Source organism: Dasypus novemcinctus, chromosome 24 (genome assembly GCF_030445035.2).
Source record: "Dasypus novemcinctus isolate mDasNov1 chromosome 24, mDasNov1.1.hap2, whole genome shotgun sequence".
Lineage (NCBI taxonomy): Eukaryota > Metazoa > Chordata > Mammalia > Cingulata > Dasypodidae > Dasypus > Dasypus novemcinctus.
Genome location: NC_080696.1, coordinates 35,998,118 through 36,012,931, shown reverse-complemented (window position 1 = coordinate 36,012,931; position 14,814 = coordinate 35,998,118). Strand labels below are relative to the sequence as shown.

At 45.9% G+C, this 14,814-nt stretch overlaps 1 protein-coding gene across 3 annotated transcripts in view; it reads right to left on the bottom strand.

Moving 5' to 3' along the window:
- The window catches only part of ZNF341 (zinc finger protein 341), a 50,662-nt gene that overhangs the window by 17,668 nt on the left and 18,180 nt on the right, over positions 1–14,814 (bottom strand). For all 3 annotated transcript variants that reach the window (XM_058286917.2, XM_058286916.1, XM_058286918.2), the window contains 4 exons: positions 14,481–14,571; positions 12,328–12,521; positions 10,570–10,760; positions 6,485–6,693 (listed from right to left, as the gene is read on the bottom strand). In XM_058286917.2, the coding sequence (XP_058142900.1) occupies positions 6,485–6,693; positions 10,570–10,760; positions 12,328–12,521; positions 14,481–14,571 (685 nt within the window). The remainder of the gene's footprint in view (positions 1–6,484; positions 6,694–10,569; positions 10,761–12,327; positions 12,522–14,480; positions 14,572–14,814) is intronic.

The following is a 14,814-nucleotide window of genomic DNA, read 5'->3' as shown; positions in this document are numbered from 1 at the left end:
AAAAGGTAAAAAAGAATACTTCCTGCCAGTGAATGAAGAAGTGGGTCAGACAGATGGCGGAATTACTTTTCACTCTATGCCCTTTGTAGTTTTAAAATATTGTCCCATGTGCACATAGTAATCACTTTTGAAGTTGGTAATTTATCTTAGAAATAACAAAACCAAACCTCTTTGACCTTTCACCCTGTAAAATCACTTCTGGAAGGAGCAAAGATATACATCCAAAGTTGTTCCCTATAGCATCATCTGTAATAACAAACTGGAAATAATCCAACTATTCAGCAATAAGGGACCCATCAAATGAATTACAGCACATCCATGTACAGTGAGATTCTACGGAGCTGTTTAAAAGAACAAGGCAGGGAAGCAGATGTGGCTCAAGTGACTGGGCTCCCCCCTACGACATGGGAGACCCCTGGTTCGGTTCCCATGCCTCCTAAAGAAGACAGCAAGCTGGCAGGATGGGCAGGCATGGCAAGCTGATTCAACAAGATGATACAATGAGAGACACAAGGAAACCATAACGAGAGACACAACACAACACAACTTGAGGTAGCTCAAGTGGTTAAGTGCCTCCCTCTTAACCACTGGGTTTGGTTCCTGGCACCTGCTAAGGAAAAAATGAAGACAAAAAGACACAGCAAGTGCCAACAATGAAAGGGTGGGAAGAAATAAATAAAATAAAACTTTAAAAAAATAAAATACCAAGGCAGGTCTGTTTGTGCTAAAATGCAAAGATATTCATATTATAGGTTTTCCCCCCAAAGTATAGTTTTAACAACAAGTGTTATGTGACAAAACCAAATGCCTACAATGACCAAATTAAGTTTCAGTCTGCTTGTTGGAAGTTGTACAATGGGAAGACGATGTGATAAATTTTACCAAATTCAGTTACTATGCCTGGGATGACCTGACTCAAACTATAGTCTGTGATATTTATTTCTACATCCATAGCTATAAACATAAACATGTTTGACACAGATATATGCCAAAAGACAAAAATCAAGAGGTTATAGTGGTTATCTTTGAGTGATAAGGGTTTTGATTTTTTGGTGGATTTTTCCCCCTCTGCACTGTATATGGATTGTTTTCATAATTAGTAAAAAAAAAAAAAAAAAAAATCAATAAATCTTCTTTTTGAAAGGAGAAATTAAATACAAGCACATAGAGAGGGGTATGCTTGAAATTCCCTTGGGGGGTTTAGCGAGCAGCCCAAGGAGACAGGCAGGCCAAGGCAGTGTGGTTCAGGAGGCAGGACTACCAGACTGACAGGGCCTAGGCCTCTGAAAGTGAGGATGCCACCACACCTATTGAGACATTTCTGTGAAAATAAACTCTTATCTTCCTATTTTGGGTCTCTACTGACTATAGCCAAATCTATATCTAAATAGCACACATTATAATAACTGCAGCAGTAACATTTATTGAGTACCTACTATGTCCCAGGTACCATGTCTAAGTGCCTCATGCTCTACTTCTTTGATCCTTACAAATAACAAGAAGAGTAGGCATAATTGCTAACCCCATCTCACAGATGAGGAAACTGAGGTCCAGAGTGGCCGAAAGCCTTGCCACGGTTGCCCATTGGGTTTGCAGTGCAGCAGAATTTGAGCACAGGCAGGCTGGCTCCTTACCATTACCCATGGCACTGCACTGTCCCACCTCAGGCATCCAGATAGTGGTCTGCCCCCGAGGACCTGACCATCGGGCCAGGATGACAGCTCCAGCAGCTACAAAGAGGCTTCTGGCACTCTGACCCACCAAGAGAACCTAGAAGAAGTGATCGACTGCCAGGACTGCCAGCACTGGACTCAACCCTCAGCCTGCAAACTCCAAGACCAGAGTTACAAGGCTTCCAAAGTCCCAGACTTGGGCTCAAATCCCAGCTTGGTGCTGACATTGTTCCTGTGGTGGGCAGGTCGGGTCTCCTCTCTGAACCTCAGTGTCCTCTTCTTCAAATGGGGAGACTACCAGCCACCATCTACAATTGCGGGGTCATTGTACCTAAGTCAGTGCTTGGCACACAGTGGGTGCTTGCTTCTCTTTAATTAGCTTGTCACTCGAAAGATCCACACAGCCACAGGAACTCACTGATATTCTATAGATTGGAAGGGCAAAAGTGAAAAAAAATTCCCCGGGTACAAAAGAATTATTCACTACTGCCTATAGTGAGCTCAACTGTGTTCCCCTAAAAGATATGTTCAAGTCCTAATCCCTGCAACCTCAGGGTGAACTTATTTGGAAACAGGGTCTTCGCAGATGTCAGCAAGTCAAGAGGAGGCCGTACTAGATAGGGTGGGCCCTAAATCCAATGACTGGTGTCTTTATAAGAGGAAGGAAATTCGGACACACCCAGAGGGAAGCCGGCCGTGTGAAGGCAGAGGCGGAGACGGGAGGGGGCGGCTACCAGCCAAGGAGCGCCAAGGACTGCCAGCCACCACCAGGAGCCACGCAGGGACCGGAAGGATTCCAGGCTTTTAGCCTCAGGGATTGTGAGAGAACCAGTTTCTGTTCCAGTTTATAGTCATTTGTCACAGCAGTCCTAGAAAATGAATATACCGCCCTTTGGCTGATGAAGTTTTCCCGTCTTCCCTGCCTCTCTGGCCCCGCTTCTGTCTCCCTTGGAACAAGTTTCCTTACACATTATTTTTTGAGTCCCAACCCCCTGCCAATTTCTCCAAGCTCCTGTGATTGCTACAAGACCCTTCATGCACTAACTCTACTTTCCATTTTCTCCCCCATGCCCCATCTATACATCCCCTCCTACTTCCACTACGCTCAACAGTCCTTCTAAACCACCTGCTATTTTCTTTTATCTCTCTATACCTGCTGTTCCCCTGCTAGGAATACACTCCATCCCAACCCTTGTCAACCTGGAAAACTCCTACTCATCCTTCAAAACCCAGTTCATATATCACTGCTCCTGGGACAGCTGCCCTGCTCTGCCCCCCTCCGTGGTACTTCTATACCATATATGTCTATGATAACATTTTATCATAGTATATGGTAAGCATTTGTTTCCAAGCTGGTTTCCCTTGAGTAGCTGATGCCGTTCAAGCTCAAGGTCTGTATTCACTTATCTCTGAACCCCAGATGCCTCATCCAGGAGTTACAGGAGTGCCCCATTAACAGAGGTCATTAGCCAAGTCCCTGCATTATAACATTGTACAAGAAAGCAAATACCATTTTAACATAGAAATGTCCCCTAGTGAACTTGGACGAGTCCCATCTCTCCCACACTCCTCCTTTCTTTTCACTAACATCTATTCTCATACACTGTGGACTGGGCTTTGTGGAGCTTCTCCTCTCAAATGGAGCAAATGCACTGCAAAAGGACTGCAGGGCAAAAATGAAGGATTTCACAGAGTCATGGAAGTGATGTTAGGTATCTGCAGATAACATCATTGACAAAGGAGGAGTTGGAAAAGGGACCAGAAAATAATTGAGGAAGAGACACTGAACAAATACAAGGACAGGTTCAACAGTTCCCAAGATAAAAGATATAAAGACCTAAGGATTAAAAGTACATGGCGGGGGAAGCGGCTGTGGCTTAATCAGCTGGGCTCCCGTCTACCATATGGAAGGCCCTGGATCGTGTCCCGGGGCCTCCTTGTGAAGGCAGGCTCGCCTGCATGCTGTGGAGCGCCACCTGGCCCACAGGCGCCACAGAGCGCCGACTCAGCAAGGTGACAACAAAAGAGGGAGACAGGCAAGAACACAGAGGAGCGTGCAGCGAGTGGACACAGAGAGCAGACAGCAAGCAAGCCGAAAGGGGGGAGGGGAAATACATAAATATACAGAAGAACGGACAGCGAATGGACACAGAGAGCAGACAGCATGCAAAAAAAAAAAAAAAAAGCCACAAGGGGGGAGTAAAAAAAAAAGTACATGGCAGGAAGCAGATGTGCCTCAAGCAACTGAGTTCCCGCCTACCACATGGGAAGTCCCTGGTTCAGTTTCCGGAGCCTCTTAAAAAAGACAGCAAGCTGGAGTGACAGGCAGGTGTGGCAAGCTGATGCAACAAGAGACACAAGAAGAAAAAAGCGTAAAGACACAACAAAGCAGGGAGCAGAGGTTTCCAGTGTCTCCTAAAGAAGACAAGCAAGACAGCAAGCTGACGTGGCAGGCAGGCGTGGCAAGTTGATGCAGCAAGATGACACAACAAGAGGCACAAGAAGAAAAACATAATTACAGACACAACAAAAAGCAGGAAATGGAGGTGGTTCAAGCAATTAGGCACCTTCCTCCCACATCAGAGGTCCCAGGTTTGGTTCCCAGTGCCTCCTAAAGAAACAAGAAAGATGAACAGACACAATGAGAGCAAACAACAAGGGGGTCAGAAGAAATAAATAAATAGAAATAAATATTTTTTTAAAAAGTACATGGCAAGGGACTGGAAGTGGCTCAAGCAGTTTGGTGCCTGCCTCCCACATGGGAGATCCCAGGTTCAGTTCCCAGTGCCTCCTAAAGAAGACAAGCAGACACAATGAGCAGAGACAACAAGCAGACACAGTAAGTGGAGGACAGATGAGGGAGTCATCTCAGAGGGGAAAAACTAGTACATGGCAAAACTGAGAGTTCTGGGGAGCCGATGTAGCTCAAGTGGTTGAGTGCCTGTTTCCCATGTACAAGGTCCCAGGTTAGATCCCTGGTACCTCCTAAAAACAAAAATCAAAATGTGGCAGTTTGGTATTATTCATGAATTCCAATAAAATATACAGATTATGTTTGTAAACTAGTCTGTTCCTCTGGGCATGATAACCCTTTATATTAGATTCAGCTGAGATGTCTGATTAAATTATGTTATGATTAGGGCTTTGATTCAACCACATCATTAGAGTGTGACTCAGCATTTAGTCCCAGCCCCCTTGGTGAGCTGATAAAACAGACTCTCACATGGACAATGATACAGGGAAGATACACAGAGGATCCTGTACCCCCATGAGGAGAGATGAGCCTGGTAGTTTACAGCTGACCTTATGAAGAAAACGGAGAAGCTGAGTCTGGAAAGAGACGGGCCCCAGAGGACGAGACCCCAGCCCTATGCCAGCCTATAGCTGAGATAAGAAGCTGGGACCACAGAGCCTTAGGAGGAAGAAGGAAGGCTGAACCCTTGCAGACATTGCCTTGCCATCTGGCATCAATACATGGCAACGGACTTTGGGTGAGAAAGTACCTCTTATGGTACCTTGAGTTGGACTCTTTAGGGCCTTGTAACTGTAAGCTTCTACCCCAAATGAATGCCTTTTATAAAAACCAACAGATTTCTGGTACTTTGCATCAGCACCCCTTTGGCTGACTAATACACACACACACACACACACACACACACACACAAAACCAACTCTCATTGGGGGAGCATATATAGCTCCATGGTTGAGCACCTGCTTCTCACATATGAGCTCCAGGATTCAATTCCTGGCACTTCCTAAAACACACACACACACAAATCTGCCAAAGTGACCCTCTTCATGACTATAATGGAAGAGACTAAAGTGATGTCAGGGATGGTGCAATATGCTATCACATAATTTTGTCAGAAAAAATTACCCCAGGGAAGTAGATGTGGCTCAACCAATAGAGCATCCACCTACCATATAGGAGGTCCAGGGTTCAAACCCAGGGCCTCCTGGCCCATGTGGTGACCTGGCCCATGCTCAGTGCTGCCACACGCAAGGAGCGCTATGCCATGCAGGGGTGTCCCCCATGTAGGGGAGCCCCAAGCGCAAGGAGTGCGCCCTGCAAGGAGAGAAGCCCTGCACGAAAAAAGCAGCCAGCCCAGGAGTGGCACCGCACACACAGGGAGCTGATGCAGCAAGATGATGCAATAAAAAAGAGACACAGATTCCTGGTGCCACCAAGAATACAAGCAGACCCAGAAGAACACACAGCAAATGGACAGAGAGAGCAGATGATGGGGGTAGGGGAGGGGAGAGAAATTAATAAAATGAAACTTTAAAAAAAAAATTTACCCCATATAAAATCTATACTTGGTTCATTTCTTGTTCACTCTAAGAATCTGCAAATAGCTTCAATTTAAACCTAAATTTCATAGATTGTAAAACAAAGTTTATCTTATTTTTATGATTTTGCATCTGTGCTTATTCATTCTCTTTCCACTCTAGGCATCAGTGTACACTTTCAATTATAACCTAAGCTTTGTAAATTATTAGACAAAACAGTATTTTTGCAATTTTTTTGGTTTAGAAAAATAATCAAACCTTTTTTCCACTGTGAAGGAGGAAATATTGGTTTCCCTCTTTTAGGATAAAAAGGGCTTCCCTCAGTAAACTACCAAGTGGAGAACGATGTGCAACGAAGGCATCTTTTTGTCCGCCAGTACCAAGGCTCAGACCCACTCTGCCACCCCAACTGGACCCTCAGTGTCCCCCCCAAGGCGCCTCTCTGGTCCGAGCAGTCAGAAGCACCGCAGCCCCCTGGGCACCCGCCTGCCAGGGGAGAGGGGAGTGGGGCAAGCACTTACTTGTAGACGGCGCTGTCCTTCTTGGGGCTGTGCTGCGGCAGAAGGCTGTGGGAGTACTGGTGGACTCCCAGGTCGTACAGTGAGGGGAAGTCCTTGCCACAGAGGTGGCAGCGATAGCTCAGCTCCTCCTGGTGGCTCTTGATGTGCTCCAGAAACGTGTCGAGCTTTGGGAACGTCTGGGCACAGCTTTTGACTACGCACTTGTACACCTTGAGGAAGATGCAGGGCAGGTGAGGGGAGGCAGGGTGGAGGGCAGCCGGCTCCACTGCCACCCTCTGCCCTGTGGCATCTGCCTCAGACACTGCCATGCTCCTGCTCCCCTGCTGCTGGAGCCCAGGGGTTTTCTGGGTTTTTTCTTTTTCATTATGGTGATATTCATTAACATTTCCCATTTTAACCACTTTCAAATATATAATTCAGGGGTATTAGTTACATTCACAGTGTTGTGCTATCACCAGCATCCAAAACTTTTCCATCATCCCAAACAGAAATTCTGTACCAATTAAGCACTAACTTCTCATTCCCCACTCAACATGGTATCTTCATGGTTCATCCATGTTGCAGCACATATCAGAACTTCATTCTTCTTTTCAGCTGAAGGATATTCCATTGCACGCATATACCACATGGTTTCTCCACTCATCCCTGATTGCAGCCCTGGGTGTATTTTGATTAGAGGGTCCTCTCCTCTCAGACACAGGAAAGATAACCTCTTCTGCTCATGGGCGGCGTTGTGTCTGGACTGCTGCCTGGAAGAGTGACCCCATGCCAGGGCCACAAGGTGAGCTGTGAGGAGAGGACAAGGCTATACACTGAAATGGTAAAGATGAGAGCTGGAAAGACACAGGGTCCTCGATGCTGGGTTGAGTCAATGGACTGTTTCAAGCCTCTTAAGTACGATGATAAGCATCCTCATTTTTAAGCCAGTTTGGGTTAGTTTTCTGTGATTTGCTCCAAAGGTATCCTAACTTAACTCCACCAAGTCCCCTTCTAGAATCTAGTGCAAGGAAAAATTCAGAGATATGGACAAAGATTTGATTACAGTAATGCCCACCATGGTTTTATTTATAATGGCAAGATTCAAGAAATAACCTAGGGAAGCAGATATGGCTCACATGGTTGAGCGCCTACTTCCCACATGGGAGGTCCCAGGTTCAGTCCCCGGTGCCTCCTAAAAATAAAATAAAATAAACAACAAGGAAACAAACGAAAAAACCAACTCAGGGGAGCTGATGTGCGTCGGAGGCTAAGTACTGGCTTGCCACCTATGATGGCCCAGGCTCATTCTCCGGGCTCTGATACCATAAAAAAAAAATAGCCATGAAAAATTATGATTTAAGAATACTGACATGAAAAAATGCTCAGAATATAAAATTAGGTTTGGGAAAAAAAACAACAAACAATGCAAATCTCCAGGGTATTATGCTGAGTGAAAAGGAAAAAATTAAATAAATAAATAAATAAATAGGCCTGAACAACACAGTGAATCCTAATATAAACAATGACTATAATTAATAGTATAACTAGAGTAATACTGTTTCATCAGTTGTAACAAAGGTACTACACCAATGAAAAGTATTAATAATAGGAAAATAACATGTATGAGGGGAGTATTTGGCAACACTGTGTTTTCTGTGTGATTTTTCTATAAATTCACAACTTCTCTAATTAAAAAAAGTCAAAATGCCATATACTATATGATTCCTTTTACATAAAAAATTATAAAGAGGAAGAAGATACTAGAGTTGTCAGGGGTTTGGGATAGTCTGGAGGAGGGTGGCTGTGACTGTAAAGGGGTAGCAGGAGGGAAGCGGATTTGGCTCAACAGATAGGGCGTCCGCCTACCACATGGGAGGTCCAGGGTTCAAACCCAGGGCCTCCTGACCCGTGTGGAGCTGGCCCATGCGCAGTGCTGATGCGCGCAAGGAGTGCCATGCCACGCAGGGGTGTCCCCCACATAGGGGAGCCCCACGCGCAAGGAGCGCGCCCCATACGGAGACCCACCCAGCACGAAAAAAGCGCAGTTTGCCCAGGAGTGGTGCTACACACGGAGAGCTGATGCGGCAAGATGATGCAACCAAAAGAGACACAGATTCCTGATGCCGCTGACAAGAATATAAGCGGACACAGAAGAACACACAGCGAATGGACACAGAGTGGAAACAACTGGGGGGGAGAGAGAGGGGGAAGGGGAGAGAAATTAATAAAAAATAAATAAAATAAAATAAAGGAGTAGCAGGAGAGGAACCTTGGTGGTAATGGAATAATTCTGTTACTTGATTGTGGTGGTGGTTACACCAATCTATACAGGTGAAAAAATGACATGGAACTATACACACACTTTATACCAATGTGAATTTCCTAGTTTTGCAACTGTGCTATAGTCACATACTGCATAAACATTGGAGGGAATGGCATGAACGGTGCAAGGGACCTCTTTCTCTTATCTTTGTGACTTACTGTGGACCTATAATTATTCTGAAATTTTAAAAGTTTTTTATAAAACAGCAAAATTCAAAATTACATGTGTTGGGAGCAGATGTGGCTCAAGAAGTTGAGTGCCTGCTTCCCACATGGGAGGTCCCAGGTGCAGGTCCCAGTGCCTCCTAAAAAATAAAATAAAATAAACAACAAGCAAACAAACAAGAAAACCAACTCAGAGGAGCTGATGTGGCTCAGTGGTTGAAGGCTGGCTTCCCACATACGAGGTCCCAGTTTCAATTCCCAGCCCTGGTACATCAAAAAATATATATATTATGTGTGTGTGTATGCTTGATCCATGTGATAACTTGAAAAATTAAAAAATAAACACAGAAATGCCACAAAATATACTGGATTTTGTATTGCATTATTAGGGTTGGCTCTGGGTTGCAAGGGTAAGAGTGATGACTGTTTTCTCGGGTAAACCTACTGCCAGCTGGTTAATAGCCTGGGGTTGGAATCAAACAGCTCTGGCTTCAAATCTTAGAACTTACTTCACCTTTCTTAGGCTCTGTTTTCTCATCTGTATGATGGACATACTGAAAATGCTGACTGCTAGGGCTGTTTTGAGGACTGAACCAAATATTGAATGTAAAGCATTTGCAGGGTACCAAGCATGTAATAAATACTCAGTAAATGTTAACCTATACATTCTTTGGACTTTTCCTAACTTTCCAATTCTATGTCGGGGCCATAGTACTTTTATAAGGAGAAAAATAGTAATAATGAAAGTTGTTTTAAAAACCAAAGACTGGAATAGAGTTACCATTGACCCAGCAATCCTATTCATAGGTATATATGTAGGAGAAATGAAAATGTATGTTTACACAAAAGCTTGTACACAAATGTTTATAGCCACATTATTCATAACACCCAAAGTGTGTGAACAACTCAAATGTCCATTGGATAAACAAATGTGATATATATAAATACAATGGGATATCATTCAGCTATAAAAAGGAATGAAGTTCTGATATATATTACAACATGGACAAGATTGAAAACATGATTCTAAGTCAAAGAAGCCAGATACCAAAGTTCACATATAAGATTCCATTGATATGAATCATCTAGGACAGGCAAATCCATAGACACAGGAAGTAGATCAGTGGTGGTCAGGGGCTAGGGGAATGAGGAGTGACTGATGATAGATACAGGGTTTCTTTATGGGGTGATGAAAATGTTCTAGAATTAAATAGTGGTGATGGTCACACAACTCTGTGAATAAACTAAAAAAACACTGAAGTGTACACTTTAAAAGGGTGGACTGTATGATATGTGAATATCTTAATTTAAAAAAATAAAGGGCAGTGGATGTAGCTCAAGTGGTTGAGCACCTGCTTCTGATGGACAAGGTCCTAGGTAATAAATACATACACACATACATACATAACTGAGTCCTAAATCCCCTTCAGTAGGTTTTAAACACTGGATCTTCTCAGGGCATCATGACTTTCTCCTGTGCCTAAGCCCCTTCATCACATGACTCAAGAGGAGTGGCTCCTCCCTAAGCCTGCCCCACCCAGGCAGTGTTCAAGGTCCTAGCACCAGCCGGGGCTCATGACAGGGGTGGCTATGGTCCCCGCTGCCTGCCACCCACCTACCTGCTCGTTCTTATGCTGTGTCATGTGGGACTTGAGCTGGAAGTAGGTGCTGAACTTGCTGGGGCAGAACTGGCACAGGTAGGAGCTATCGACGAAGACCACCTGCTTGGCCCCCAGCTTGTCCCCCTCATCCTCATCTGCCATGGGCAAGGCCTGGGGCTGAGGGGCATTCGACAGGGTCTGGCCCAGCCCTGTGGAGAAAGCCAGGGAAGCAAGTCACCAAAAAGAGCAGAAGAGTCAGAATGGAGAGGCACATCATTCCAGAAGGATCCACAGGACACCATGGGCTCTGCTGTGTTCACCCTAACACCTACTAAATGCCTGGTATTGGACACAGAGCCATGCCATCCCAGAAGGATCGATGGAACACCCACTGTGTGCTCCTTTGTTTCACCTGCCACCTACTATGTGCTTGGTGTCGGACACTGCTCAAAGCGCTGCACTCATATTCAGCTGGCACACACGGAGTCAGCAGCCAAATGATAAAATACTGAAATACCTGCACACAGGTTGAAAAATAGCTGTGCCCTCTCCCTGTCCTTCCCCTCAGACCCTGCAGACCTCTCCAGGGTTGCTAAAGCTTTGAATACCGCTCCTAACTGTATTATACTGCCTCCCTTGCTCCTTGTTCCAAATGTGATAATGTGTTCAGTTGTCCTCCCTCACTAGACTGTGAAATCAGGTGCCTCCACCTCATCGCTGTAAGCCAGTGTCCTGGCACATAGTGCGCCTCCAAAAATGTTTGCTAATGGTTGAACCGTTGCTGCTAGGCACTGTTAGAATTCTGAAAGAAATGGTTTCCTCCCCGAGTAGCTCATAAGTACACACAGAACAGCTAAACACACATGAGGACAGGTTCCAACAGGAAGCACTGATGGAAGGAGGTAAAATAAAAGCGGCCACATGTTGCTCACCCAGCCAAACACCCCCTTCATTAGCTGATGTATGGCTGGCAGTATTTACCCTTGGGCCGCATGGGGAGGGTGCAGGCTCTGGCCCTGTACTGTCCAATACGGTAGCCATGAGCCACACATGGTTACTGAGAACTTGAAATGTGGCCAGTCCCAATTCAGATGTGCTATAGATGTAAAACAAACACTGGATTTTTAAAACTTAGCATGAAAAAAAATCATAAAACATCTCATTAACAATTTCTTTCTTACATGTTTAAATGATAACATTTTGGATATACTGGACTAAACAAAACATTATTAAAATTAATTTCATCTTCTTTTTTGCTGTTTTATTGCAGCTACTAGACATTTTAAATTACATATGTTGCTTGTATTGTGTTTCCATTGGACTTACCTAGTAAGTCCTCGGCCCCCATGTAAGAGGGGATCCAAACCAACAGCAGGGATAGAATCAGCTCAGAGACAAGTGAAGGCTCAGATAAGAATCCAACAAAATACTGAGGACCTTGGAGACCACTTGCTCACAGGAGTCAAATAGGTTTCAATTCCTGATCAATTTATAGTGAATGCCTAGAGTGATGTTCTGAAAATAGCTTCTGAGGAGGATTCCAGGCTCAGCAGTAAAAATAGGGCAAACAATTAGTGATGTTTGCCATGGGTACAGGATTAGAGTAATGCCATATATATTGTATAATTGTCCCTCATCTCATCCTCCACCTCATTTTAGAGAAGCACACAAAAGCCCAGAGATATTGAGTTTGCCAAAGGTCACACAGCTAGCAACGAAATCTGTGAGGCTACAGAGAGGAGGTGTGGGGAGAGTGGCAGCCCCCCCTCTACCCACCTGTACTTTCCTCGTCCTCCTGCCTGCTGGGGTTCAGAGCCATGACTTGCACAGTCACAGGGTTTCGAGAGACAGTGCCACCGCTACGCCCCGGGGGCCACACCTTGTGGGTCTGCATGTGCTTCTTGACGTTAGACTTCTGGGCAAAGGCCCGGCCACACGCAATGCACTGGAAGGGCTTCTCACCAGTATGGCTGTGGGAGACAAGGCTTGTCAGCATCCTCCCACAGGGACGGGATATGATCCCAGACCCAGGAGCTGCATCAGGATGCAGACGGAGCATCCTAGTGCTGCTGACAACCACCCTGACACCATGAGGATAAGCCTTCGTGCTGAGGAATGCAGATGAAAGAGATGAAAGACTGGGCCCGAGATGATGTTGCTAAGCTGCTGAATCAACCAGCCAGGGAGCTGACCTTCTCTGTGGCCATCTTACACAGTGAGATAATACGCTTTCTAATTGCTTTTCTAATAGCGCAGCACTTGTATTATTATTTAATATTTTTCTTCAAAACAACTCACTTCTTAAAAACTCAAAATAACTTTGAAAGAAAGCTTCCTATTTTTACCAAACATAGAAAACCACTTGCCATAAACACAAAGTAACCAAAACATAAATGCAGTAATAATAAAGCATTTATGCTTTATTAAGAGCTATAGCTACCTTTCCAACATGGTAGGCACAAGCCACTTGGGACTACTTAAATATAGTACATTAACATGAAATTCAGTTTCTTAGTCACACCAGCTGCATTTCAAGTGCTAAATAAGACATACATGGATAGGAGATATCATGTTGGACAGTGTAGATTTGAGCATTTCCTTCATTGCAGAAAGTTTTAGATCAGTGGTTCTCAAACAGATGATTTGGCCAGGTCTGGAGACAATTTTAGTTGTTACACCTGGAGGGCAGCAGGCTACTGGCAACAAGAGGATAGAGGCAGGAAGCAGATCTGGCCCAACGGTTAGGGCATCCACTGACCAAGGTTCAAACCCAGGGTCTCCTGACCCGTGTGATGAGCTGGCCCACGCACAGTGCTGATGCACGCATAGCGTGCCTGGCCATGCAGGGGTGTCCTCTGCGTAGGGGAGCCCCATGCACAAGGAGTGCGCCCCGTAAGGAAAACCACCCAGGGTGGAAAAGCGCAGCCTGCCCGGGAGTGGCGCCGCAAAACAGAGAGCTGACGCAGCAAGATGACACAACAAAACGAGACACAAATTCCGGGTGCTGCTGAGAAGAATACAAGCAGACACAGAAGAACACACAGCGAATGGACACAGAGAGCAGACAACTGGGGGGGGGGGGCGGCGTAAATAAAAATAAAATAAAATAGAAAGAGGATGGAGGCCGGCGATGCTGCTCTACACCCTGCTATGCACAAGGCAGCCCCCACAGGAAAGAAGAATCTGATTCAAAAATCAATAGCGCCAACGCTGAGAAACCCTGGTCCAGGGAAAAGCTGTTGCCTGCCGTGGCTGGAATCTGAGGCTTGTAGCCTTTCTCTGTTATGAAAGGAGAACAGCAAGTGTGCAGGAGGTGTTGAAAGCAGGCTAGAACCAAACTGAGACTTTCTCCTTTGGCTCTCCAAGGACTGAAAGGGGAATAATTTGCTCACTACGCTGTTCAGAACTTTTCAGCACCGATCCATGAGCCATTGGAAACCACCCCATGTACTTCGGTATCCCACTCTCTGAGAAACACCGAACAAGTCCACCCCTCAGCTTTACAGATGGAAAAACTGAGGCTCAGAAGGGTTCCTTGCATGTGCTTGGGACAAGAGGTATCACGGTTAATCCGGAAAGTCATAGTCACAGAGCATGGTGACCTTGAAGTTCAGCCCCTCTGCAAAGGTGAAGACTGAGGCACCCCCACCTGCTTGCCAAGGCCCTACCAGCTCCACCACCCCTGCCCTGACCTTCCCCATCACGATGCCAGGCCCCAGCGCTCTCACAGATCCTTCTCATTGTTCCCGCATGAGGACTGGGAAACCTAAACTGGACTGCAGGCCTGAAAACCAGGACAGCATAGACGGGGCCTTGGCCACCAACCAAGGGGCTGAGAAGGGAGCCTTGCCTCCACTGCGGATGCCCACCCCCTGCCCCCAGCCCAGCCAGGGCTGCCCTGGGGCCACCTGCCCCACACGCCTGAGTACCTTCGTATGTGCTGCTGCAGGTCGAAGTTTTTGGTGAACAACTTGTCACAGTATGAGCACTTGAGTTTCTGAGCCTTCGGCTTCCCTGAAGCTGGGAGAGAAAATGTGAGGTGAGGGCCAGTGAGGCTGGGGGCACAGCTGGGGAGCCATGGAGCCACCAGCCACTCTATCCCCTGGACCTGGGGCCGGACAGTCCACACCCTGGGAGGCCTACACTGATGGACAGGCAGAGGAAGGCACCTGGTGAGCCTTTCACAGTGTCCAGGGTAGGAAAGTCCAGGACATACCCTGGCTGGGAGAGCAGAACAAGCACCTCAAAGGCTCTCCTCTGCAC